Here is a 26,613-nt window from a genome sequence, read left to right on the forward strand (position 1 = left end):
CCTGTTTGTGTTTTTTGTAGAATTTGGAAAATGGACTATCAATATGTTTGAGTGAATTTTTCTTATTACATCATTTTAATAATTGCAAATTCATCAGAACAGTAATTATTCGAAACTGCTATAAGTGCAATGACCCTGTTTGTTACTATCTTCTGCAAAAGAAGATGAAATGACAAATGTGTATATAATGTAAAGTAATAATAACAACTAGCAGATCATCTCGAAATCAAAAGAAATCATGTTTTCAATCATGTTTTCTATAATAGCTAGCATGCCTGAAGCTCTTTTAAATGAACTTTGTGAATAGAACGACTATGCAAAAAAAAAAAAAAAAAAAACAGTGACCAGGACAGAAAAGGAATAACATATTTTTTATTTTTTGTATGTTACATATACTCACAAGTTATTTTTTGTAAGGATATGAAAAAATGAAGGAAAAAAGGAAAATGTTAACTTAGCCTATATTAACCCTTTCACGCATAGTGGTCACTACAGTGGACAGCTATTAAAAATGCATTTTCTTGAATTTTCACAGGTTTTTATGGCAAAGTTGCACATCAATCTCTTCATTAGACCCTTGTGCATCATCCTATAAATTGTAATCAAGTGGCAAGCCTTTGTGTTTCGATTTTTTCCCCCTCCAATCCAAGATGGCCAAGGGTCAGTCAGACATGCCAAGTTGCTCCGGAATATCCACCCATTCCTTCTAATCTAGGAGACTCTTGTAGGTAAAAAAAATATTGCAGCATCAAGCAATATCTAATGAGTCATATCACAGTAAAATTTTCCAAGTTTTGATTTTAGATTGAGAGAAAACTCTGATTAATCACATGTCCACTGTAGTGGACGTCATGCATCAACTGCTATATTTCAGCTACAATTCATAATTATAATGTGAATATTGTTTTTGAAATTTAAAACTTAAAAACTTAATCTGCAGTGACTTTTTTTACTGTAAATAAATGTACTTGTATTATTAGAAAGTAATTTTCATTGACATTGAAAAAAGTCATGTGATTACATATGTATGACACTTGTAATACATTACTTTATTTGTTAGATCAAAAAGTAATCTGATTTCATAATGCACGTTATTGTAATGTGTTTTTTTACTCATAACATCAAAAAGTAATCTGATTACGTAATGCATGTTACTTGTAATGTGTTTCTTTACTCATAACATCAAAAAGTAAGCTGATTACATAATGCATGTTACTTGTAATGCGTTTCCTTACTCATAACATCAAAAAGTAATCTGATTATGTAATATGCGTTATTGTAATGCGTTTCTTCACTCATAACATCACAAAGTAATCTGATTACGTAATGCATGTTACTTGTAATGCGTTTCTTTACTTGTTACATAAAAAAAGTAATCTGATTAGGTAATGCACATTACTTGTAGTTAATTACTTGTTAGATCAAAAAGTAATCTGATTAGGTAATGCATGTTACTTGTAACACATTACTTTACTTGTAACATCAAAAAAGTAATCTGAATGGGTTATGCATGTTACTTGTAATGCGTTACCCCCAACACTGATCATTTCAGATGAGATTGAAAAAACGTATCGCTAGGTTTTCTCAGAGGGGGGCTATGATAGAAATGTGCATGTCCATCTTGAACATAATCAGAATTATCAACTAATAAGGGTAAATCTCCATACTCTGGTGCACTGGAGGGAGCATCTGAGTGGTTTCCACAGTTGTACCTTGACAGACTGTAGAAAAATCTGATGGAATCACGTCCTCATGTTCTGATATCAAAGATATGCGAAGTGCAACTTGTATGAAGCTGTATGAAGCCTTTGCAATATTTTGCATTTATATTTTTTGTATATATTTTATAGTTTTCACATGATTTGATATAATTGTATTGATTAGTTCGTTAAATTCACATACTTTATGTGTTTGATTATTGTCTTATATTAAATCTAGTATATCTTAAGTTTAAACCAAACGCATGCTGTCCACTCAAGTGGACATCTGAAGATCTCTTTGAAAAATTTGTAAAAAAATAAAATAAAAATCAATTCTTGTTTTTCATGCCCTAAGAGCAATAAAAACACATAGGAAAAAAATCCTGACTGAGGATATCATAATTCATGCATGAAAGGGTTAATTTAATTACCTGCCATTAATTTGTAATCTATAATACATATATATATATTGTGTGTTTTATATATTTTAATTATATGATAACATTCTTGTAAGAAGTTTTATAAATATACTGCAAAAAATATAAAAGCATAGAATAATTTAATAAATGTTACTGAATACTAAAAAAACAAACAAACAAACAAAAAACACCGTTACCACTCCCCCTTCAAACCCAATAGCTTTGGACAGCTCCAAATTTCACACTTTATTATAAGGGTGCTTGTCAAGTTTTTGCTGTGCAATTGTGAATATATCAGCCCATTAAAGTCATTTAAACACAGTTAATGTTAACTGTTAATCCAATAAATCTTAAAACATTGAAAAAATGCTAGCCTACTGGAATGGTACTTATTGTTATTGAGCTGTTTCTCCACTCTCCTTTTCAACTCTTATTTTTCTAAGCAATAAGCAATATTGCATGCTTCCTTAGAATAACTAATGTTGCTGCATTTTCAATCCCATTCAGTCTTTGGATAAAAATTAGTACCACATGAATAAATATAGGGCTGAATTCAGGTTGATTGGGACAATTTTTTGCCATTGAGATACCTGAATACAAAATGACTTATGAATAAAAACATATTCTAACAAGCTCAGATTATCTTTGAATGAAATCTCATAATATTCTCATTTTGAAATGTTTGATCTTAGGTATATCAGTGCAAAGTAAATTGGTTGCAGTATGTAAATAATGTAATTATGTACATTTACAGTACATACAGCTGAACTGATGAACATACGTGGAATAGGTTACCTAAATAGAAATGAGCTGGGAATCAGTGCAGATGTGGACACAGAGGCCTTGAAACCAGGAACACGGCTTTATCAGTGCGTATGAGAATATAGCTATTCAGGTCAGGGTTATTGCAGTCAACATAATGACTTTTGAAAAATGTCTGTTACGCAACAAAAAGTAGAGGAGAAAAATTCAAAAATTCATTCAATAAGCTTATTTGATAAATGCAAAATATGAAATCCTCTAATTAAACTTACAGGAAGCTATTGTGGAGTCTATTTAACAGAGAATATTACACAAAATAAGAAAAAAATAACAGCTCACGTGAAATATGTCATAGCCATTTTGACCACGCAGGTATTATTAACTATATTCATTCATATAACATGGAGGTTATCACTTTTCTGAGTACAGCTTTCCTAAGAAATGTTTTGCATGAAACTGAGAAATTTAAGATAATAATAGAGCAATTTTCAATCATTGTGAAACTGAGAGAATTAACAGCATTCATATAATATAACCTGCATGTTACTGTATATGAATGCCATTAATTCTCTTAATTTTCAATCATTGTGAATCAGTGAAAGTTAAAGGCATTCTTTCATGGGTAATTGGGTAGTATTTCTGTAGCTCCAACAGTATAGTGCAAGCAAGGTGTTAGAAATGCCATGGTTAAGGGTTTAACAACCAGGGGATGCACAAACTGATAAAATGATTACTTTCAATGCAGTTTAAGTCTGTCAAATGCATAAATATAAATGTAATTCAATAATGAAATATTTGCAGCCGATTTAAAGCATCCAGAAGGAGGGGGCATTATCTTTTGGGTGGAAAAAACTCTCTCTTGCAAGGTGCACAATATCCCACAGTGGAGCGATAAGAAGTCCAGCATATGAATGAGGACTGAATATATAAAGCCCTCAGAGGAGCAGACAATATTCAAGTGCAGCAATGGCCTTCTTGTGGATCCTCTCCTGTCTCACCTTCTTTGGTGCAGCCTATGGTACAATCCTGTTTTTCTTATAATAAGATACCATTATATCAGCCTTTAAGCCTGGCTAACCTTTATTAAATTGTGCTCAGGATGCATGAATCTGTTAAATTTCTTTGGTGCAATTTTTGGTCTGTTAGGCTGTGGCGTTCCTGCCGTTCCCCCTGTTATTACTGGCTACGCCAGGATTGTGAATGGTGAGGAGGCACGTCCTCACTCCTGGCCCTGGCAGGTGTCTCTGCAGGTAAAACTTGTGTGAAAAACAATGCTTTTTTAATGCTAACTCAAAAGATTGAATCATTTATTTCGTCATTTTTAATTTATTACAGGACTCCACTGGCTTCCACTTCTGTGGTGGCTCCCTGATCAGCGAGTGGTGGGTTGTGACTGCTGCTCACTGCAATGTCAGGTAAGACAGTATTAAAAAGTAAACCTTAATGCCTATAAGGATCAATTGGTGAATAACTTTGAAATTCAGTTATCATTATATTTCATATGGTATTTATAGCCTATTGTTCTGCTACCAAAGATTTTGGGTTATACCGTTTTGATTATCGATATATATTTTTACAGGACCTCTCACCGCGTCATCCTGGGTGAGCATGATCATTCATCCAATGCTGAGGCCATTCAGACCATTGCCGTTGGAAAGGTGTGTAGACCCTCAATATCTATTTTATTGAGCATCGCAGTATTTCCTGCAGAATTCTGTTTTGCCAGTGGGAAGCCCCCGTCCAAATTCACTACATAAATATAAAGCACAATCGCTTCATTTATTAGAAATATATACCAGATGCATGAGATGATGCTCATGCAAAGCATTCTTCATGCATCTGACATCACTGAAAATATTCAGTACAACGTACAACTACTATTCAGGACTACCTCTATCATTGTAACAAATTTCATGCTTTAACTATGTAAGGTTCAAATGGATGCCTGTTCGAGAATAAATAAATAAATAAATAAATAAATAACAAATAACAAATAGGGACTACATCATTCAGTGCTTAATAACGACAACTTTCAGTTCAGTAAATTAGTCAGTTGTTCATTCACTAATGTATCTGGGGTGCGTTTCCCAAAGCCAACTGCCCAGCAAGCAATAGCCGTCATTTCACCATCTCGGTTAACTAGACCCGATATAGTCCGGCTATGAGTAACCCACTTCTAGACAAAATAACCCTGAATTTGATTACATGTCGTTTTTTCCAAAATAACTTGCGAGATGTATGATATTCCATCATGTAAGCAAAGTCAACAGTGATTACAAGGTGTTTGGTTTCATGTTTTTGACATGTTGTATGCGTAGCCTGTGCGTCTATTCCTGGGCTATGGTTAGACGTCTATTACATTTTCACAGACAGCCTCAATTTCTTTTTTCCTCTATCACCATTATATTCCATCACATTTAATACAGATTGCAAACACACACTCACAAAGTAGGTAATATGATTGCTTTTCACAAAAGATTCAGCAGCAGCAGCACAGATTCCCAATTGTTGAAAAGCACTGCAAGAAACACTAGCATATATCCTACATTAACCATAATTGTTCTGAGGTAGTCTTTTAATAGAAACATGAAGAGAGCGTTTCCACTGATTGCTACCTTAAAATTGGAATGCTAACATGTCTGTATCCTCTTCCCAAAGTCCATCAAGCACCCTAATTACAACAGCTACACCATCAACAACGACATCCTCCTGATCAAGCTGGCCACTCCTGCTCAGATCAACACTCAAGTGTCTCCTGTGTGTCTCGCTGAAACCAGTGACAACTTCCCTGGAGGCATGAAGTGTGTGACCTCTGGATGGGGCCTGACCAGGTACAATGGTGAGTTTCAGAATCTATTTTCATTTCAGCATTTATATAATTTTTGCATATATTTAAAAAATATTTACATTTACAATGATGAAACTTTTATTTTAGTTTTAATATATATTATAGCATTTGTTCAGTTTTTATGGTTTAAGAAGGTCAGACTTGAGTTAGAGCTCTGTCCTGATTTATTTTCTATGTTGAAAGCTTTTAAAATGCTGCCAATCTGTGCTTTCAGCCCCTAGTACCCCTGCCCTGCTCCAGCAGGCTGCTCTGCCTCTGCTGACCAATGATGACTGCAAGCGTTACTGGGGAACCAACATCACTGATCTGATGATCTGTGCTGGAGCCTCTGGTGCTTCTTCTTGCATGGTGAGCTCCCAAATAAATATATGTGACAATTATTTATTTCTATATGATTAATGAAAGTTCGTCTTACATGTATAAATGTTTTGATTACAAACTCTTCTATGTGTTTTACAGGGAGATTCTGGTGGTCCTCTGGTCTGTGAGAAGAATGGAGTCTGGACGCTGGTTGGTATCGTGTCCTGGGGAAGCAGCACTTGCTCCACTTCAACCCCTGCTGTGTACGCCCGTGTCACCAAGCTCCGTGCCTGGGTTGACCAGACCATTGCTACTAACTAAAGCAGCCATGAATACTGTCTTTATTTTCTTTAATAAAGATGTATGACATGACCTTTTGTTCCTCTTTCTTGGATTAATTATTCTAAAGGCTATATATTAAAAATATATATATTTTATTTTTCAGATATAATTTATACACTACCAGTCAAGGGTTTAGACACTTATTTTCTTATTTTCCCCATTTTAGATTAATCATAAGGTAGTCAAAAAAAAAACATCATTACACAGTGGTTCTCAAAAAGTGCCTTTGCCAACTATTGGCCTGGCATGCATAAATAATAATACAGCGTTTCCATGTGAACAGGGATCATTTTGACAAAGATGTCATCTATACACAAAAAACGCAAAGGAATAACTTTTCCGTTTTTAGTCATTGTCGTGTAAACATAATGTTTCCATGGTTTTTCAGTGATTGATTAAGTTGTATCACCTGTTTCTTTGATTTGGTTTGAATTTGTATTCAACCCGCTCACTTGCACTCACTCGTTGACTGGCCTTGTTGTTGAAATGTTTCATGGACTCACCTTCTTTGCTGAGAATGCTTTAAAAGAACTTACCTGTGTGTTTACTGTGTTTTTTGGATTCCTGTGGGCTACGATAAATGAATTATGGAATTTTAAATATTGCCTGTTTTCCTCACTTTTTTGGACAAATGATATCATGAGTTCCTTTTTTTTGTGCTACTTACCGTTTTTTTTCTCCTTGTTTTGCAAAATACTCCTGCAACTGGGTTCTTCATCTTCTGTGTTGGTGTGTTGTTACACATGTGTTTTTTGGTAACCTTTTTTTAAAGCATATAGATAATTATTATTTCCCCTCAGTTTTTCTTCTGCCTCTCAGTGTATGTGTGCTGTGCAGTTGTACATGGTTAAATTTCAATGTCAGGCGGATTGATACTTTTTGTTGCTCTTTTAGATAATACTCTTCACATCTGCAATAAGAGTTTATTGAATGCATATATACAAAATATTCAGGCAATGAGTAGATATTGACCTAAAATTGCAATAAAACTACACCTTAAACTGCAGCAATAAAAGTGTTAAGAGCAAATGTGCACTCTATGCTTTGTGCAGCTTTATTAACACATTATTAACCATTATATTTGGTCTATATTAAACTTCTCTGTGGATAGTGTAAGGCTGTATGTTTGCACTATCCACATATACATGCTTTAGCTGTATAAACTGTAAACGTTAAACCACCATTAGCCATTTCAGGGTAGAATTTGGCTCTATGCATATTAGTTTTTGCAGGTGTGGTCCATGCTACGGCAGTAACAGAAGGCTTTAAAGAAACGGCAGTAGCACGTATCGCAGGGGTTGCAGCAGGGCAGGTGGTGGCCCAGGCAGGACTGCTGATGAGGGATACAGCGGCTGGGGGAACGGGTGCCTCTTCTCTGAAGCCGTACAGCTTTACTCAGATCCTGTGGTTATGGCAACGAATCAAAAATACTTCAACTCAGAGAATAATTTTATAGTCCTCAAACTTTTCAGACCAAGTACCGTGTTAAATTATATCAGAACATCCAAGTCATCACCTTAACCATCTGAGCAATACACTGCATACATAGGAATGTGGGCTATGCTTTGGAGTAAAAACTAACCAATATTAAAACTGTAAACGGATCAGATATTAAAAGTAAAACATGGAAGAAAAAAAAAGAAAGAAAAAAACAGGACAATTTAAATGGAAGGAACTTTTTGAAATATTTTTAGCACTGTCATTTGGCGTACCAAGTGGAGGCACATACCACTGGTGGTACATGTAAATTCTGTAAGTCACATGATATTAAATGTGAAAGCCAAATGTAAATTAACCACCTCATCATAGGATCCAAGGTCTTCTAGCAGTTTTTCTTCTGCAGAGTTTCTTTCAAGGTGCTCCAGTATAGGTAGTACGTCTGTGACATACAAAACACAAATGTGCCAAATATATATTTTTTTTAAAGAAGTCCACTGTATCCAATTTGAAATTCATTAATTTAACACTTAATGTTAACTGGGATTTACACAATGAAGGACTGATACTTTTTGCAAAAATCTTTTGTACTCCCCATACTGATCAAAATGTAAAGATTATGTCCAGACAAAATAGTGTCCACTTTAAGAACTGAAATTATTTTATTTATCAAAACATATTAAATATATACACATACATATATCAAACATAATAAGTTTGGACAAACCTACCACTTATTTATTATAAGTATTTTCACATTTTAGAATAAAAAAGAAAAAGTCTGGTAAAATATCCCATATAAGATATGTGTGAACATTTGTAGTGTACTAAAATCACATTAAAATGTAAACAATAACAACAAAAATCTTAATCTCTGATAAGATCAATAGAAAAAGATACACCACATTTAAAAAAAAAAAAAAACATCAGTCTAGAAACCTTACCTGTGTCAGAAAGAGCAAAAGAGTTTTCACTACGTCTTAGGTTTGGATGTGATGCCATCACCATAACATTTATCAAAAACCAGCTGAAGATGGCTGTGTTCAGCATCATAATCATTTAAACTCAAAAACAAGATAAACTTCAGCCACACTTTTAGTGATCTGGTTGTATTCACTGAAAAAAGAGAGAGCAGTCAAGAAAATACAGATTGAAAAGTCTTATGTATATGTTTGTGAGCAAGTAGAAAGTGTGTATTTTTATAGTTGCACTGTTTTTGCCCTACAGTATGTGTGTGGATCTATGTACGTTTGCACATGTGTAAGTTAACTATGTATGTTTGACCTACCTGCAGCGTTCCACGTCCCAGGCTGAGTGTCTGCACAAGACTCCTCGATTTATAAGGCTCCTTGAGGTGGGAGGTGAGGGACACATGGTGCTGATCAGTGGATGGAGGTGTGGTCTCTTGTGCCTGGTACAACCACTTAACTTCCACACAAACACACACATACATGACTGCCCACGCAGTCAGGAAAAAATAAACAAACAGAATATCCTGGATGATGGTGTCTGATGGAATATTACTGTAATATGTTAGAATAAAAAATAAATGCTGAAATATAAGAAAAAAAACTTAACATCTATTTAAGATTTTAAAAATGTCAGTTTATTTTAAATGTATGAAACAATTTGAGGAGTGTGAAAAATGCATTGCTAGTTAGTGAAGCTCAGTAGGTTTGAAACATGGTTCTGTATTTTGAACCAGTACAACAAAAATCAGTTGAAGGATGCTAATTTTTAATCTGATGCTTATTTGGCATATTTATTTTGCATATGTTTGTACATTTTTTAACGTACACAATTTTATATCTATGTATTCAGTACATATTCATTTATTATTTGGCTTAATTTTGTGATGTTTCTCATCATAGCATCATTTTCTTTGACACCGTTTGACACAATCACACTTTTAATGATCTTTAGCTTAATTTTGTGATTTTGCTCATAATTGTTGTTTATTCCTGATAAATAAGGAAAATACCCTATTTGGTAATATTTGAGCTAGGCACTGAATTTGTACTTCAGATTATTTTTCATGCTCATCCTATATCTAACGCTCAGCACTGACCAGTAAACAGTTCATTATGAAGCTAATACATCTATTATCAGCTGATGACTCCATCCTGCTGATTTACTGCTGATGACGCAATACAGCATCCATTTGTGTGGAAAGAAATTGTTTAAGAGAAAGGACTTCAGTACTTATCTTTGTAAGGTCAGATTGGTCTGAATTGTTTATAAGTGGAAAATAGAATGTGCAATTAACAAAAACATATGTTATTCAAATAATTTTGTACAAAACAAACAGGCCAAGTCAGAATTGTTAGTTTATTTATTGAAAGACTGATCTATTAGGATTAGGACGAAGTAGACACAAATGTATGATAAATCTCTCTTTTAAAAAAAAGAAATAAATTATTAAATACATCATGTGTGTATGTAATGCTTAACTATCAGACAACTTCTCATCAACAAATATTTGCTGCTATTTTATACCATGACATGCTTTTAGCCATGCATCTAATATTGAATTAAGATGATTTCAGTTCATATCCTGCTCTCTGGAAAATATAAACCGCATATTTGAAGAAATAATAGACTGAGTGTTTCCGTTGAAAGACAATTTATCAACATTTAAGTTTGCAGCAAAAATAATTTATCAGAGGGCAATGATGAGTTCACAGAAATCTGTTCATTTTCCAAAATGTACATTAATTAATTTTACGGTGAACACCATCATCTGTACAAATCTCTCCATTTATCTTTTAGGATGGCTACGTGCAATGTTCAGTGTACTTCTCTCTCAGAAGGCCGTCTAAGTGCACCATACATAGATAGTGCTGCCTTTCAAACTCCAGTGCCCTTTAAATAATGAAAAAACAAAGACACATATTAGTTGATTTGTAATGATGGTGGATGGGTGAATACTAGGAATATAATAAATATAATAAAAAAATAATAATTTTGCTGAAGGACAACCAAAACATTTACATCCAAACATTAATTTAAACAAACAATTAATGTGGAATCTTTTTTGAGTTTAAGGTCCAGCTCAGCCCAGACTGACTTGGGTTGCTTCTGTTTGGATGGTTGACACACCTAACCAACACAAAACTCTGGTAACCTATAACAAGGCACAATATAGGCCTATTAAATTTATATTACTTATAGCATAAATAAATATTAAACAAATCAAATATAAAACAAATTAAATAGGAAATAGGCTAAATATGTTTATGTAGCCTAGCTAATAACATATATCAAAATGAAAATAAATTATTAATTAAATAATGAATCACTTGTGACTTGGCCAAGCCCTGTTTATAGAGGAAGAGATTGTTACTGATCGACTGCGGCGAAATTCATTTGTTGACTCTTTTCTTGTTACGCGGCAAATTGTGTGACGACGGGACCCGTGCCGTAGTTTTTGACCGTCCACTCTCCCACCTGCAGCAAAGGTGTGAAACCCCATCCGCGGGACCCCAATTCCAATTCCAATGTGTAGGGATGGTCTGAGATCAGTATTTAAGGTCTGATGGTCAGATGCTCAGTCACATGAGTTTGTGTGTGTGTGTATATATGTGTGTTCATCCGGGTATTCGCAACTTCAGTTATGGGACACGGAAGTCGGACTCATTTCCACGAATCGATTCTTTCGAACCGTTAGATTTAAAGATTCTTGCTTTAAAACGATTCTCAAGTGTTGTTTTCCGTCACATCTATTATTACTAGCTATTTTACGATTAAATTGTACTAATGATCGTTTATTATTATGTATTATTATGTTTTACTGTCTCACTTTAGTTTATTGCAGCTAGGATTCAGCTCATAATACAAAAAGTAATTTCGAAATTACAATGTGCATTTATAATAAACTAAATCATTTTTTGTTTTTAACATCTTTCAGGTGAAAAAGGATTTTATTAAAACAAACGGTTTCGTATGTTTGTTGATTAAACTGACATACAATCAAGTTGTAAACAATCCAGTATTTGTAGAAATTCTGATATTCGGCTCATTGAATCATTCAGAACTGTTTTGTGAATCTGTTCAAATGGTTCATTAAAATGATTCGACTCAGAAGAACAAATCGTTCATGAATCGGACAGCGACTGTGGCGCTACATCTTGCTTTTTCTGTAGCTAGTAACTTACACAGTTAGTCTTATTTTTTCACCATGCCTTTCTCTGAATTATATTTTAATGTGGATAATGGTTATCTGGAGGGGCTGGTGAGAGGTTTTAAGGCTGGTATTTTATCTCAGGCGGATTATTTGAACCTTGTTCAATGTGAAACTCTGGAAGGTGAGTCAAATGTATGTGTAACGTTAGGCTGCTAGCTTAACGTATCTGATCTGTGTCCGTTTTCATTTTCGACATTTTCACATGCAGTTGCGTGTCGTTTTTGACATGTATTGTCGTTTAAATATGCAATCCGTATGTTATCATTGATGTGGTATCTCGCTCATAAATCGTCATAATACAACAGCACAGCTAATGTCAGTTAGCTTGTTTCTTTAGCCAGCCCAGATCCTCCGAGCGTTTAAATCCCCTTCATCTGGCGAAATTCAGTTTTTACATCCTTATATTTCCCATGTTCCTCTGCCCTGATATTAAGTAAACACATGAAGTCCTCTGATCATTATATTATGCTACTTTTTAATTTAAGTGCAATAAATGTACATGCTAACTGTGGTGCTTTCAGCAACACATTCTATTTTCTGATCTTTATATTTACGTATTTATTTTACATGATCGTACGCAAATGTTTAAACCTAAACTCTATTTTAAACATGCAATGTAATGTACAGTATCTAATATCTATGCAGTATTTAAAGGCCTGCGTTTAACCTGACGGACTGATGGTTACCGGAGCATCCTCGGTTGTGATTTCAACGTCGTATTTAAATTGCTAAGACCGGCCAGTAATTGATTTTGACCCGTTTAAAGTAATGATCGGGATAAATATGTGTTTTTATTTAATTTTTTAATAAACGAAAGATACAGGTCTCATTTGAGGAATGATAGTTGATGGTGCTGGTCATGTGATACAGTATGTCATGACGTCAGTTTCTGTAGGATGGGCATATTCTCATTCAACCTGTGCTGATGGCAGTATTACTTGTTTTTTATGACTTTACTCGTCCAGCAATTTACTTCCACTTATTCAAAAAAAAAAAATAAAAAAAAAAATAATAAATTGCATTAATTAGAGAAAACCAATTATGACCAAATTTGTTTAGATATAACATTTTAAACATCTAAATCAATTGCTGCATAAATTAATTTAGACATCCTCTAGATGAAAATTTTACTGGAACAAGTAATTTGACAGTATTCACTGGAACAGAGCTTTGTCACTCCCTGAAAACTCCTTAAGAATAGAAGTAAAGTACATTTTAAGAAACTGCTAAATATATCTATCCAACTAGCTCCCAAATTGCTACTTTTGCTGATGTTTCCAACTTGTGTGTATTTTGTAAAATTGAGGAAGAAACTTTGCTTAATTTATTTTATCAATTCAATCAGATACATTCCATTTGGTTTAAATCTAAAAAATCCTTCAACCTGTGCTGCATTACTGCCTAATATGCCAGACTTTACAATTAAAGAACTTTTAAAATGACCCCAAAAATGAAAGCAATGTTTTTAAAAATTGAATAAATTGTAGCTAATTTTGTCCCCCCCCCCCCCCTTTAAGAATCAGTGGGAAGTGACTCACTTGGAATTTTTGCTTGTGCTTTAGGGAACTGGAAAATGTAAAAACATTTCCGAGATTAATGTGTACAGAAATCACTTCGAGCACAACCCTTTAGCATTGAAGAATGAGAATTTGGATTTACAGATACATTCATTATCATCATCATCTTCTTTTTTCTTTTAAACAATTAAAGTTTTCACTTGTATTTCTCCTCAGACCTGAAGCTTCATTTGCAGAGCACTGACTATGGAAGCTTCCTGGCCAATGAAGCCTCCCCCCTCACTGTCTCCGTCATTGATGACAAACTAAAAGAGAAGATGGTGGTTGAGTTCCGCCATATGAGGAACCAGTCTTATGAGCCTCTGGCCAGCTTCATGGATTTCATCACGTGAGTGCAGTCAGATATCAAAAAGCATAAGCAAACCAATGCTGCCGATTCACAACACGAGGTGTCAAATATAATGCTGTATTTTACAAATTTACTGGATTTAGTGAATATTCATAACTAAGACATTTTTTTGATAGCTTTATCTGCTCGATTTTAAACTAATCACTATGTTTTAAAATATTTCACCTCTCAGGACCCGTTATTAAGCTATTCTCCGTTGCTTTTTCAGATACAGCTATATGATTGACAACGTCATCCTGCTGATCACTGGAACTCTGCATCAGCGGGCCATCTCTGAGCTGGTGCCCAAGTGCCATCCGCTTGGCAGCTTCGAACAGATGGAGGCCGTTAACATTGCCCAGACTCCAGCAGAGCTCTATAATGCCATCCTGGTGGATACACCACTTGGTAGGACAATCTTGACATGAAAAATGAACACATGAATCACGTTCACTTTTTCGTTCACAAGTTTTGTGGCTAGAGGAAGTCACTGAGTTGCAAATCTTGTCATTTATTGTCTGGATTTTTTTAAGCATTCACAAATCTCCAAAACATATTCTAAATAATACCAAAGTGCTCATCCCCACATCACAGTTAACCCTCTGAGGTCTGAGCTGTTTTCTGGGCCCTGGAGGTGTTCTGACATGCTCTGACATTTCTGGTTATTTCTGTTACTTGTGACATTTTCATGGCTAAAGTCTAATTACACTGTATTCAGCACAAACTCTGCTACAATAATATATCAGCAGCATGTATGTAAAAGTTTGTAGTTTTGAGATAATGACATTTATGCGTGGTTTTTGAAAATACAAAAAAAAATTCTCACTGAAATAAGGCCATGAAACCCATACTGATTATTTCTTCACAAGACTTTTGAAAATTGTATGACGTAGCCTAGAATATTTGCTGCAAAACTATGTGAAAATCACCCTGACTGCTCATTCAGATAAGACAATATATTGATTTAAAAATTTTACGACGTGTTTTGTGTGAAAAAGCCTTATGCGAGAGCTCATTAATATGTAAGCTTTTCACACCTGAGAAAGACAAAGAACCTCCCCTAACGGCCCTATTAGGAGCTATCAGGCCCCTATCATTCTGAGCAACCTTGCACAATACTGTAAATGAGGAGATTTAAAAAATAATGGCTTTTAAATTGTTTGGATTTATTTACAACACAACATAATCCAAAGATACACAACAAATGCCAAAAAAGCACTTCAAAGACAGAGACCTTTGTGCCATTCCTAAAAACATTGTACATACCTTTCATTTCCAAGATTTTCACTTTACCATGTTCACGTACTGAGACTCATGTGAATGTTGAAGTCCTCAGTGGCATCTGGGACCTGAAAAAAAAAAAAGTGAACATACTGATATCAAGAGAAAGGCCTGCATGATTTTGGAAATAAATATTAGATTTTTCTGGTTAAAATTGCTTTTTAAAATTCCTTTTTAAAATTCACAGAATACACACACACACACACACGTTTCCAACGATATATAATATAATGAACACCAGGTTTGTTGTGCCTTGTAGGCATAAGGTATATGCGCAGTGCGGATAAAATAATAATAACAATAAATAACCTATAACAGCCTATAAATCTTCCAAAAGAAGCTAGAGAAAAATATATTGATTATCATGTTACTTCAAATGTTTCCATCCGTTATGATGATATGAAATGAGATAATAATAAAAACATGAAGCCGTTTGGTGCGTTTTGCTTTCATCCAAAATATGATACATTCAAACGCGATCGCTTGCAAAATATGATGCATTCAAACGCGATCGCTTGCAAAATATGATACATTCAAACGCGATCACTCTCAAATATAAAACATTATGGTTACCATAAACATATCTATGTTTGAGCAGATATCCACAAACACAGTAAACACATATGATACATTCAAACGCGATCGCTTGCAAAATATGATAGGCTACATTCAAACGCGATCGCTTGCAAAATATGATACATTCAAACGCGATCACTCTCAAATATAAAACATTATGGTTACCATAAACATATCTATGTTTGAGCAGATATCCACAAACACAGTAAACACGGGTCTAAATATTATAATATTCCCCATATATCTAGCAACAGTTCAGCTGCAACGTGACATTTATGCAACAATAACAAACTAGGCTATGTAAGAATTTCTTACCTTATCTTTCTTGTCTTCAAATCGCGTTCTTCTTCTTCTGAGGTAGCCTAAATCCAATGTAAGCTCAGGCACGTCTTTCAAACTCGACGAAAAGTGAAGTGAAGTGTTTTGTTGTTGAGGTAACGAGCGCGTTCGCGTTCCATGTGGAGATTTGCATGTGAATATCTTTTGCGCGAGTAGGCGTGGCCAAATTAACTGTAATGAGCAAGCGTTTGAGAAGCTGGACATCTTGTTGGTTTTATACAAATTACTTAAACAGAGAATATTTGTTTTCGTTTTGAATCCGATCATTTAAAAGTACACACTTAAATGTTTATAAAGGTATATGGCTCATAAATGTGTGACAAGTATTCGCTGAGTTTTGTTTCAGTTTATAGACGTGCTCAAGAAAAAAAAGTTCACCGCGACAGAGAGGCAGAACGCACACCCTGTTTATTTTCTTTATTTTACAAAAGCACAATGTTTTGATTTGATTGTAAGTGGACACATACAAAAGGAGAAATATCACAGATTCTTTTTTTATATTTCTTTTTTCTGTATGACCATAAATGATGGAGTAATTTAAGTTTATAGTGCTACAATGTGGAGAAAATCCGGCAAAACGCGTCGGCGCGTTTGTCGACCTCAGAGGGTTAAAGACTGTTTCTGTTTGTTTCAGCTGCTTTCTTTCAGGACTGCATCTCTGAGCAGGATTTGGATGAGATGAACATTGAAATAATTCGCAACACCCTTTACAAGGTCAGCCTTGCGGTGGAAAATACAGGGATGTAAATCTTAAACATTCATTAGGAATTTTCTCATGACATAACAAATATGCTTTATTAAACACAGAAACTCGCTGGTGTTGTCTGGATATTATGTGCAGGTAGTGATCTAACTTTGACCCTGTATGTAGGGCAGACCGGGGCTAGTTGTTACCATATTTACTCCTCTGAATATTTTTCAGGGTAGGTTGATTTCTATATAGGCACATGCCAAGGCTTGGCTGCAAATTTTTTATTGAACAGCAGTGTTGTTGAGCAGAAAAAAATATACAGTAGGTTAAACACTTGTTTTGTTTTAAGTTTTTTTAATTTGTCGCATACACGGTTATCTACAGAATACAACTTGCAGTGAAATGTAAGCCTGGTCAGCTACTTAGACTGTCCATTAAATATATAAATAGTAGATTAAAAAAAGGGTACGCTAAGATGAACACAAGAAATAATGATGGAAAAATGTGTGATAATAATAACAAAATAGCAATAAGGTCATTAGGATTCAAAAGTGCTGGGCATGTGACCAGCAAAATATGTCAGTATTCTTTCTATTTCTGTGCTCTGTCTGGCCTTTAACCTTGAAACCATGAGCTGTGGTTGATCTCTCCTGTCTGTGTCTCCAGGCATATCTCGAAGCTTTCTACAAGTTCTGTTCCTCACTGGGGGGAACAACCGCAGACACCATGTGTCCAATTCTGGAGGTGAGTAATACGAGCACAATGAAAAAGATTCTGATGGGATTTTTTAATTGTTATTGATACGTTTCAGTCTTTTAGTAACTAAAGCAAAGCTTTGTTTGTGCATCAGTTTGAGGCAGACAGAAGGGCTTTCATCATTACCATTAACTCCTTTGGTACGGAGCTCTCCAAAGAAGACCGAGCAAAACTTTTCCCTCACTGTGGCAAGCTCTACCCAGAGGGTCTAGCACAGCTAGCCCGCGCAGATGATTACGAGCAGGTCAAAGCTGTGGCTGAATACTACCCTGTAGGTATCTGTGTACACCAAAATGGCTTCAAACTAACACTTCATAGACAGCATGATTAAATTATGACAGAATGTTCTGAATTTTTTGAACTTTTAATTCTATAAGAGTTGTTCTGATGTGAAGTTCATGTATTTTTGGCCACCAAAATGATTTGAGGATTAACAATGAATTCATGTTGCTTCAGGAATACAAGCTTCTCTTTGAGGGTGCTGGCAGCAACCCAGGAGACAAAACCCTTGAGGATCGCTTTTTTGAACATGAGGTCAGCATTACAGAGAGAATGCTACTACATTGAACCTTATGTAATTCAGGGATTTTTTTGATGTTGGCAAATGTGTTCTTTTGAAAGTCCTCTGCTAATGGGAAAATGTTGGTTATGTGTTTGCAGGTGAAACTTAATAAGCTGGCATTCCTGAATCAGTTTCATTTCAGCGTGTTCTATGCCTATGTCAAACTGAAGGAACAAGAGTGCCGGAACATTGTGTGGATTGCAGAGTGTATCGCCCAAAGGCACCGGGCTAAGATTGACAACTACATCCCCATATTCTAATGGTACATAATATCAGTCTTGAGTAATGATCCACATGGCATGTATTAACTGTGCTCTGTTATGTTAAGGTTTGAAAAATATGATTCTGTCTCTTCCCTGTTTCTTGCACTATGCCACTCTTACCTTTCATTGTGATTGTCTTTATTAGAGTAAATTATTGTTTGTTTTTGTCTGACAGACAAAGCAATGCAGTTTGCATTCCCTCTCAAAACTTAGGATTTTTTAAATGAAAAGTTTTATAAAAGTAGTCAAATGTTATTTTGCTTCATAATGTTATGACTGTGTAACAATGTCACCTAGAAAGCAATCACAGCCCATTGCAAGTAAATAAATGCAGGGAGTTACAGGAAAACAGGAGAGTTTATGTTTTAGTGAAACACAAAACTAAAGAGAGATCTATTGTCATACTCTTCCTGGGTAAGGCTAAGAAAACACGCATTCCATCATTATTGTTTATGCATTGAATACTTTTTCAATTAATGTACATTTTCAGATTATAAACTCCCTGAACTCTTAGAGGATCCAGTATCCACATCTGATGAGGGTTAGAGAACCACTGCTAATCTAGACTGCTGTCCTTATTCATGAAACAAGCATAATGAATTTCAGTATAAATTTTACATAAAATCCTTTTTGTGTAAATTGTTGGATTCAGTGCAACAACACGGTTTATGTAAGAATGGATTTATAATTGATTTACAGAGAAATTGTTTTCCATGTGTTTCAGGAATACAGAACAGTAGGATTATCCTTATAAAAAAAAGAAATGTGGGGGATTTACACGAAAATGTTTTTTGTGTGTATAGATTCTTCATTATGTGTGTTTGTTTGTTAAAATGAGAATTGTGTGCTTGCTGTTTGTAAATTAGTGCTAAAATTTGTGCTTTATGAAATTTATGGAGTAGATCATAATTCATGATTGACAGCTGAATTGGTGAGGTCTAATGGATCTAGTATTAAGAAAGACCTTGCTTGCAATGTAAAATCTATTGTACTGTTGTAACCATAATGTTTGTGATTTAAGTGATCTAAATGAAGTCTATATATATATATATATATATATATATATATATATATATATATATATATATATATATATATACATACACACACACTATATATACAGTAATTCTGTGTTTGTATGTTTTATTCTATCTTTAAGAGAAAAAGAGAGGATTGAAAAACAGCCACTATTGCATTTTGTGGAGTTGTCTAGCTTGATTTAGCAGTAGTTACATTAGCCACCACCAGATGGTGCAAAGAGCCCAAAAATCCTTCATCACCATGTGCTCACTGGCTTTGAAGTGGGCTACAGCATGAGCTTTGGAATTTAAATTAAAATTTTATTACGGACATTCAGCTGAACACAAAAGGATTTACTGTACCTTCCAACACAACCTGAAGATATTCTTTATAAAGATAATTAGCCTGTTTAAGCATGTGGTGTTCTAGTTGACAGGAAGATGTGTCTGCCAAAACCCACAAGATGCCTCCGGGGCTAATGATGCCATTTTTGCATTAATGCTGTGTTGCTGTAGGCTGCTCTGCCAAAAGCTAAGCTATACCTAAACATGTGAAGGCCAACCTCTTACTGACAGAGCTTCAGTCTTTTGTAAATACCAGATGTGGTTTGAACATGTAGTTGAATGGCTGGTTATCTGTGTTTTAAAACACTCGAGAAGAAATTGTATCTTAGTGATGTTCTAAACACCCACGCAGTTCATTGAGTTTTGTATTTCTGTTTGGATGAACATTAGTTAAGGTTTTTTTTTTTTTTTTTTTTGAGGGGGCTTTGGATCACTCACTGATGACCCCATCCTCGTTCTTTCTACGTGCTAAAACATTATGGTCCAGGCCTCATTAAAAACGCTTAATTACTGCAAACAATCACAGCCTTTTAGTTCCACAGTGCTCTGGACCTGTTGTGGATCAGAAGACCAAAAATGGCTTGGACTCTAGCAACCTTTATGAATGCAAATTATCTTAGCAGCCACGCCACCGCAGCCAAGACAAGAGCACAATAAGTTTAAACAGTTCCTCCTCCTGTTGCCACACAACTCCTGGAAAATGCATAAATCTTTCAGACGCTCCAAGCCATTTTCATTTAGTAGAGTTATAAATATGCAATGTATCTGTTTTGACCAATGTTAATGTTGTACTATTATGGTGGACTTAATTCTATTACAGTAGTACTACATGTGGTATTCCTGTTTAATCTTGTTCAGCAAATAGTGTTCAAAAAAAGTTTGGTTTAGCCAGATCTAATGCAGTTCGATGTATACGATGGAAGTCCCAGACTTGAATGAAATAATGGAGGTGAATTTATGGAACATTATGGGATTTATGGCCATTTTGATTAGGTGATACATGTACAAAGTTACTGTTGGATCATCACCTTTGCATTGTAGGAACACCATCTAACTTTACTATGTCATTCCAAACGAACCATAGACTGTAAAAAAAGATGGACGACGCCCCTTCGCTCTCTTCCATTGGTGAGAACTGAAGCCGCCAGTGTCCCGATATGGCGCTGACATCTTGGAACTTGAGTCTGCGCAGTAGCGTTCTCGGGACCAGACCTGCGCAGTAGTGAGCAGGAAGTAAAGCCGCGAAATCAACGCTCCGCCCTCACTCTCGCAGAATGCACTCTCCCTGAGTGCACTTTTTTAAAAATTGATTGCAGTACGACAAGAGGCTAAAATAAAGTAAATACAATCTCCTCAGTCCTCCGAAGATCCCGAAAAAAATGTCCGTTGGAGCTTCAGTGACTACTTCGCTCAGAGAACCTGTCAATCACAGCTGTCAATCATGACGTTACACCACCGTTTTCATAGCATCACGTAACTAACTAAAAACCAACTTATTTTTGAAACAGACACTTGAACTTGCATCAGCGTGATAAAAACGACAGCAAATGAAAGAAACCACCTTTGGAAAAAAGATATTTGAAGTGTAATTAAATTGTTTAGTTGGTCTCACATCCCGTTGAATAACACGGGGAGGCAGGGCTTATGACCTATACTAGGACCAGTCACCGGAGGGCGATCGAGACGTTTTGGCTTCAATTTTCAGGGCTTGTGCGCGGCATGCTTGTTCCGAACATGCATGGCTTTCTTTCTTCTGTGGAACACAAAAGAAATTTTGTGAAATGTTTCAATGTCTTTTTTTTTTTTTTTTTTTTTTTTGTCTATACAATGGAAGTTAATGGTCACTAAAACTGTTTGGTTACCAACGTTCTTCAAAATATGATTTTAGAAGAAAGAAATGCATGCAGGTTTGGAACAGCATAAATAATAACAAACCACCCCTTAAAGTTCATGCAATGCAACGTCTTTACTATTCTATTTAAGAGTAGTAAACAGTAGAGTAAAGAGTGCAAGACCTACATCTACATCTTCTGTCACAGAGCCTTTAAGAGCATGTTCAGTATTCTCTAATTGGATTACGAATCCCTGCTATTCAGCAGGATGAAGCCCTCTCCACCCATGATGTTAAGATGTTCAAAGAGTCGCCTTTGGTTACTTTTTGCTGATACTAGGAAACAGTTTTAGTGTTTCTGTGGAAGTCACAGTGTTCCCATGTACCCAGGAGAACACACATTTGGTTAGCTCTATAATGAGATACTGAAATAAAGATATTTTGAGAATATGGAAAGCAGCTGTGATGCAGCTGTCACCTGCTATACAGGAAAAACGATCACACTGGAAATTCAGGTTCAAATATACTTCTTTTTTTTACATTTATCTTTGTATACTTCCTGGTGAAGAAAGGAAGATGCATAGCAAAATGAGTATCAAATGCAGGGTGCAGACATATAGCTATACTTACATTTTATAGTGTAGTTACAAGTACGTAGTCTTTGTGTTCCTTTGCACTTGCAGGAAATGGTTCTCTGGTTGCACAACACTCACTGATGCCCTGGGATTTGACTGGCATAATTACAAGCGCACTGGGCAGCTTCTTCTCCATGGGCTTTTTCTTTGACAAGAAGATCTCTGTTGGAAACCAGATGAGCAAAAATAGCCTGCTAATGATGTTTTTGTGGGCCCTTGTCAAGCAGTGAATGAGAGAAGTCTGATGTATGCAGACTTGTACTCGTTGACCGGTACTTACAAACAGTGACAAACAGACTGAGAAGACAGAAACAAAAGCAACGTATATAGGCATCCGTAAAACGCTGCAGTCTTTGTATCTCTACTGCTTTATAGTCACTGTACATTAAATGACGTTACACATGCTTATGCAAAGCTTCTACAAAAGCTTGCATCAGACACAGGGTGGCATTCTGCGAAAGTGAACATGAAGAATAGCATCATTTAGATTTGTTTTAATTACTTGAAAAATTACTTGTTTAATTACTTGTGCTGCGGTTGCCAAACTGTTAATTATTTGTGTGGATGAAATTAATGACGTGTAGCCACAGTTGCCCCAGATCATTCTCTACTCATTAACACAGCCTAAACATTAAGCCCCCATCAATGTAGTTCTTACAAAGGCCGCTGTATTAGATGGGCATATGTGTCCTACGGTGTCCTATGCCCCTCTGTGTCCCTCATCTTGCTTTGCCATCTGACAAATGCCCCGGGAACTCGGCCCCATGTCCTACTGGCAAGTGCTGGGAACAAATGCGCTATACATTGTTTACAATGTAATTGTGTCCCACAGTTCCGGAAGAAAACAAACAAACAGAGGGAACATAGAGAGCATAAATGGCTGTTTGGCACTGCATGGATGACCAAGTGTCCTTCCTGTTTGCCTGCAGCACTGTCTTATGTGTCTAACATTACAGACATTGCAGTTTATGGCTCTGGCCACATCTGCAGGCCTCAAGCCTCCCTGCAGCAGGATAATGGAATTCACACAGGTGAGCACTGAGTAGGGATCCCTGGGCATTTTTCAGTAGAGAGGTCTCTTATAGTGTCCTACATTATTGGCACTGTGACCTTAATTATTCCCACAAATTAAGGTCTGGATAGATTATATGGTAAGCAAAGTTCTCATAATCAATGTGTTGGATGCAGGAGAAATAGACAGGAATAAAGATCTGAGCGACTTTGACAAGGGCCAAATTATGGTTTTGGATCTACTTCAGCAGTGTATCTGGCCAGCACAAACCTTACCATTTTCCATCCAAGTATGCTCAGTGTTAAGAACTAAGTATGTTGTTGTTGGCAAACGTCCTGTTCTGGATTTTAACATCTGCAGCGCTGAGTCAGTGTGCAGCACTCCACACTCCTGAGGGGAATTGGCAAGTGAGAACCGTTGCCTGTGGCACACCTGCAAAGGTTTTGAAATGCTAAGCTTTTAAGCAGACTGAAATCTGTTGCTAGCAGGCCAGACACTCACTAACGTTAATCATAATATCAGTTTTACATAAGTACTTCAAGTACAGCTAAATGTGCTGACAACATGAAGTGTTAGAGTGGAAAATCTTGCAGCTGTGAAGTAATGCTGGATGGACCTACAGTGTTTATTGATGTAGTGGTGTGTTATTGTTCCCTATTTTGAATGGCACAATCTCCTGCCCTTTGTCCTTAACACCCCACCACAACCCAAGGGTTGACTTGTGTGTGAAACATTTTTTGTTTCTTTTCCATTTTTAAAAAAATAATAATTTTCCTCTTTGGAATTGGCTGAACTCTTGCCTCAGGACACCACTAGCATTATTAATCTGAACTCTTTCTCAGAATTTTCTTTGCTTTTCTCTCTGCTATGCCAGATTTCTCAACTCTTGGACATACAATACTTGGGTCCAGTATTTTGTTTAATTTGGTCCTTTTTTGCCACGTTTGCTATCAGTGGCAGTGTAGTTGATGCAGATTTGAATCTGTATTGTGTACATGAGCACCACGTCTCAACATGTCAGAGCATATGTCTTGTAAACATAATATCTTGGAAGTAGTGCCTCATTATATGTTAAGGAAAATTAACATTTATATATATATATATATATATATACAGTACCAGTCAAAAGTTTGGAAACATTACTATTTTTAATGTTTTTGAAAGAAGTCTCTTATGCTCATCAAGCCTGCAGTTAACCCCCCCCCCCCCCCCCCAAAAAAAAAAACAGTAATATTATGAAATATTATTACAATTTAAAATAATGGTTCTCTTTTTTAATATATTTTAAAATGTAATTTATTTTTGTGATGCAAAGCTGAATTTTCATCAGCAAGTACTCCAGTCTTTGGTCTCTTATGATCCTTCAGAAATCATTCGAATATGATGATTTGATACTCAGTTATTATCAATGATGGAAACAGTTGTGCTGTTTAATATATTTTTTTGGAATACTTTTTTCAGGATTCATTGATGAGTAAAACGTTAACAGCATTTATTCATAAAAACAGCATTTATTCAAAATAAAAACATTTCTAACAATATAAATCGTTACCATCACCTTTTATCAATTTAACGCATCCTTGTTGAATTAAAGTACTAATTTCTTAAAAACAAAAATAGTTATTGTTCCCAAACTTTTGAACGGTAGTGTATATTGTTACAAAAGATTTCTATTCTAAATAAATACAGTTCTTTTTAACTTTTTATTCATCAAATAATCCTGAAAAAAGTATCTCAGGTTATAAAAAAAATATTAAGCAGCACAACTGTTTCCAACATTGATCATAAATCAGCATATTAGAATGATTTCTGAAGGATCATAAGACACCAAAGACTGGAGTACTTGCTGATGAAAATTCAGCTTTGCATCACAAAAATAAATTACATTTTAAAGTATATTAAAAAAGAGAACCATTATTTTAAATTGTAATAATATTTCATAATATTACTGTTTTTTTTGTTTTTTGTTTTTTTTTTTAACTGCAGGCTTGATGAGCATAAGAGACTTCTTTCAAAAAACATTAAAAATAGTAATGTTTCCAAACTTTTGACTGGTACTGTATATATAATGATTACTGTTGGACTTTCAGTTCATCACAGTAAATAATTTCTTACTTTGTTTAAAAACCAAAAAACAAAAACAAAAACAGTTTCCCTTAAATTTAGTTGTTCCTGTTTTGTGTTTTGTGTCCTAAACAATGTCCCCGCCCCGACCATTTAGTTGATGAAACATCAAATCAAATCAAATCAAGTATATTTGTATAGCGCTTTTCACAATACAGATTGTATCAAAGCAGCTTCACAGTATTAAATTAAAATAAAATAATACAACAAGGTTTGTTTCTAGTGGAATTTATTGATTGATATAATAAAATTAAATATCCCCAAAATATCCCCAACTGAGCAAGCCAAAGGCAACAGTGGCAAGGAACCGAAAAAACTCCAAGTGACCTAATGGTGTCCTAAAACTCCATCAGGTGACCTAATGGAGAAAAAAAAAAACCTTGGGAGAACCCAGGCTCAGTCGGGGGCCAGTTCTCCTCTGGCATTTATGAACTAGAGGCCGGATTGTAGTTTGAACTGTAAGATTAACAATATTATATGAATGCCTGGCCGAAAAGATGCGTCTTTAATCTAGTTTTAAACTGGGAGAGCGACTCCGAGCAACGAACAGTATCAGGAAGACTATTCCAGAGTTTCGGAGCCAAATGTGAAAATGCTCTCCCTCCTTTGGTTGATCTGGATATCCTAGGTATGACCAAAAGCCTCGAATTTATTGATCTTAAAGAGCGCGATGGATTATAGGGCGATAGAAGATCCGTTAAATAGACTGGAGCTAAGCCGTTTAGGGCTTTATAAGTCAGTAGCAATACCTTATAATTAATACGGAACTTTATAGGTAGCCAATGTAGTGATGATAAAATCGGTGTTATATGATCATATTTTCTTGATCTAGTTAGAACTCTAGCGGCTGCATTTTGGACTAACTGTAGCTTGTTTATTGAGGATGCAGGACAACCAGCTAATAAAGCATTACAGTAATCTAGTCTCGAGGTCATGAATGCATGAACTAACTTTTCTGCATCAGAAACTGATAGCATATTACGTAGCTTAGCAATGTTTCTAAGGTGGAAAAAGGCTGTTTTTGTAACATACGAAATATGATTTTCAAAAGACAGGTTGCAGTCTAGTATAACACCCAGGTCTTTTACTGTAGAGGATAAAGTAACAGGACATCCTACGATGTCAAAGTTGTATTGTGAGAGGTTCTGTGGGTGGTTTTTTGAACCGATAAGTATTTTTATTACATTACCTCTGTCTTGTCTGGATTTAATAAAAGAAAATTACGCATCATCCAATCTTTTATATCTTTAACACACTCTGTCAATTTGGATAATTTAGCGTTT

At 35.4% G+C, this 26,613-nt stretch overlaps 3 protein-coding genes and 1 long non-coding RNA gene across 9 annotated transcripts in view; 2 read left to right on the forward strand and 2 right to left on the reverse strand.

The window, feature by feature from the left end:
• The first annotated feature begins 3,742 nt into the window (after positions 1–3,742).
• Positions 3,743–6,401, forward strand: LOC311079825 (chymotrypsin A-like). The gene is made up of 7 exons (XM_084109555.1): positions 3,743–3,899; positions 4,028–4,131; positions 4,217–4,296; positions 4,461–4,539; positions 5,540–5,720; positions 5,944–6,077; positions 6,189–6,401. The coding sequence occupies exons 1-7, from the start codon at positions 3,848–3,850 to the stop codon at positions 6,348–6,350; spliced, it is 792 nt and encodes a 263-aa protein (XP_083965681.1). The 5' UTR covers positions 3,743–3,847; the 3' UTR covers positions 6,351–6,401.
• An 879-nt stretch (positions 6,402–7,280) lies between these two features.
• agrp (agouti related neuropeptide) lies at positions 7,281–9,236 on the reverse strand. The gene is made up of 4 exons (XM_084109556.1): positions 9,097–9,236; positions 8,753–8,924; positions 8,171–8,250; positions 7,281–7,773 (listed from the first exon to the last, which is right to left on the reverse strand). The coding sequence occupies exons 2-4, from the start codon at positions 8,865–8,867 to the stop codon at positions 7,591–7,593; spliced, it is 378 nt and encodes a 125-aa protein (XP_083965682.1). The 5' UTR covers positions 8,868–8,924; positions 9,097–9,236; the 3' UTR covers positions 7,281–7,590.
• A 2,652-nt stretch (positions 9,237–11,888) lies between these two features.
• Positions 11,889–20,248, forward strand: atp6v0d1 (ATPase H+ transporting V0 subunit d1). Its single transcript, XM_084108128.1, has 8 exons — positions 11,889–12,112; positions 13,725–13,896; positions 14,126–14,304; positions 16,727–16,806; positions 17,450–17,527; positions 17,634–17,810; positions 17,996–18,073; positions 18,200–20,248. Exons 1-8 carry the CDS (start codon positions 11,986–11,988, stop codon positions 18,359–18,361), a joined length of 1,053 nt encoding a protein of 350 aa, XP_083964254.1. The 5' UTR covers positions 11,889–11,985; the 3' UTR covers positions 18,362–20,248.
• A 4,997-nt stretch (positions 20,249–25,245) lies between these two features.
• Positions 25,246–26,613, reverse strand: part of LOC311079010 — a 4,839-nt gene continuing 3,471 nt past the window's right edge. For all 6 annotated transcript variants that reach the window (XR_014605315.1, XR_014605316.1, XR_014605317.1 and 3 more), the window contains one exon: positions 25,246–26,613. This exon is cut by the window's right edge. This is a non-coding gene — a long non-coding RNA (uncharacterized lncRNA).

Source organism: Abramis brama (genome assembly GCF_963993115.1).
Source record: "Abramis brama genome assembly, chromosome: 3".
Lineage (NCBI taxonomy): Eukaryota > Metazoa > Chordata > Actinopteri > Cypriniformes > Leuciscidae > Abramis > Abramis brama.

Bases quoted from the DNA above. Each gene is read 5' to 3' on its own strand.
- LOC311079825 (XM_084109555.1), top strand. From the start codon at position 3,848: ATGGCCTTCTTGTGGATCCTCTCCTGTCTCACCTTCTTTGGTGCAGCC. The intron at 3,900-4,027 runs GTACAATCCTGT...TTGGTCTGTTAG, and splicing joins CTTCTTTGGTGCAGCCTATG to GCTGTGGCGTTCCTGCCGTT. The intron at 5,721-5,943 runs GTGAGTTTCAGA...CTGTGCTTTCAG, and splicing joins GGGCCTGACCAGGTACAATG to CCCCTAGTACCCCTGCCCTG.
- agrp (XM_084109556.1), bottom strand. From the start codon at position 8,867: ATGATTATGATGCTGAACACAGCCATCTTCAGCTGGTTTTTGATAAAT. The intron at 8,251-8,752 runs GTAAGGTTTCTA...TGTATGTCACAG, and splicing joins TTTTGCTCTTTCTGACACAG to ACGTACTACCTATACTGGAG. The intron at 7,774-8,170 runs GTGGTTAATTTA...CCATAACCACAG, and splicing joins ACCTTGGATCCTATGATGAG to GATCTGAGTAAAGCTGTACG.
- atp6v0d1 (XM_084108128.1), top strand. From the start codon at position 11,986: ATGCCTTTCTCTGAATTATATTTTAATGTGGATAATGGTTATCTGGAG. The intron at 17,528-17,633 runs GTGAGTAATACG...TTTGTGCATCAG, and splicing joins CCATGTGTCCAATTCTGGAG to TTTGAGGCAGACAGAAGGGC. The intron at 18,074-18,199 runs GTCAGCATTACA...ATGTGTTTGCAG, and splicing joins ATCGCTTTTTTGAACATGAG to GTGAAACTTAATAAGCTGGC.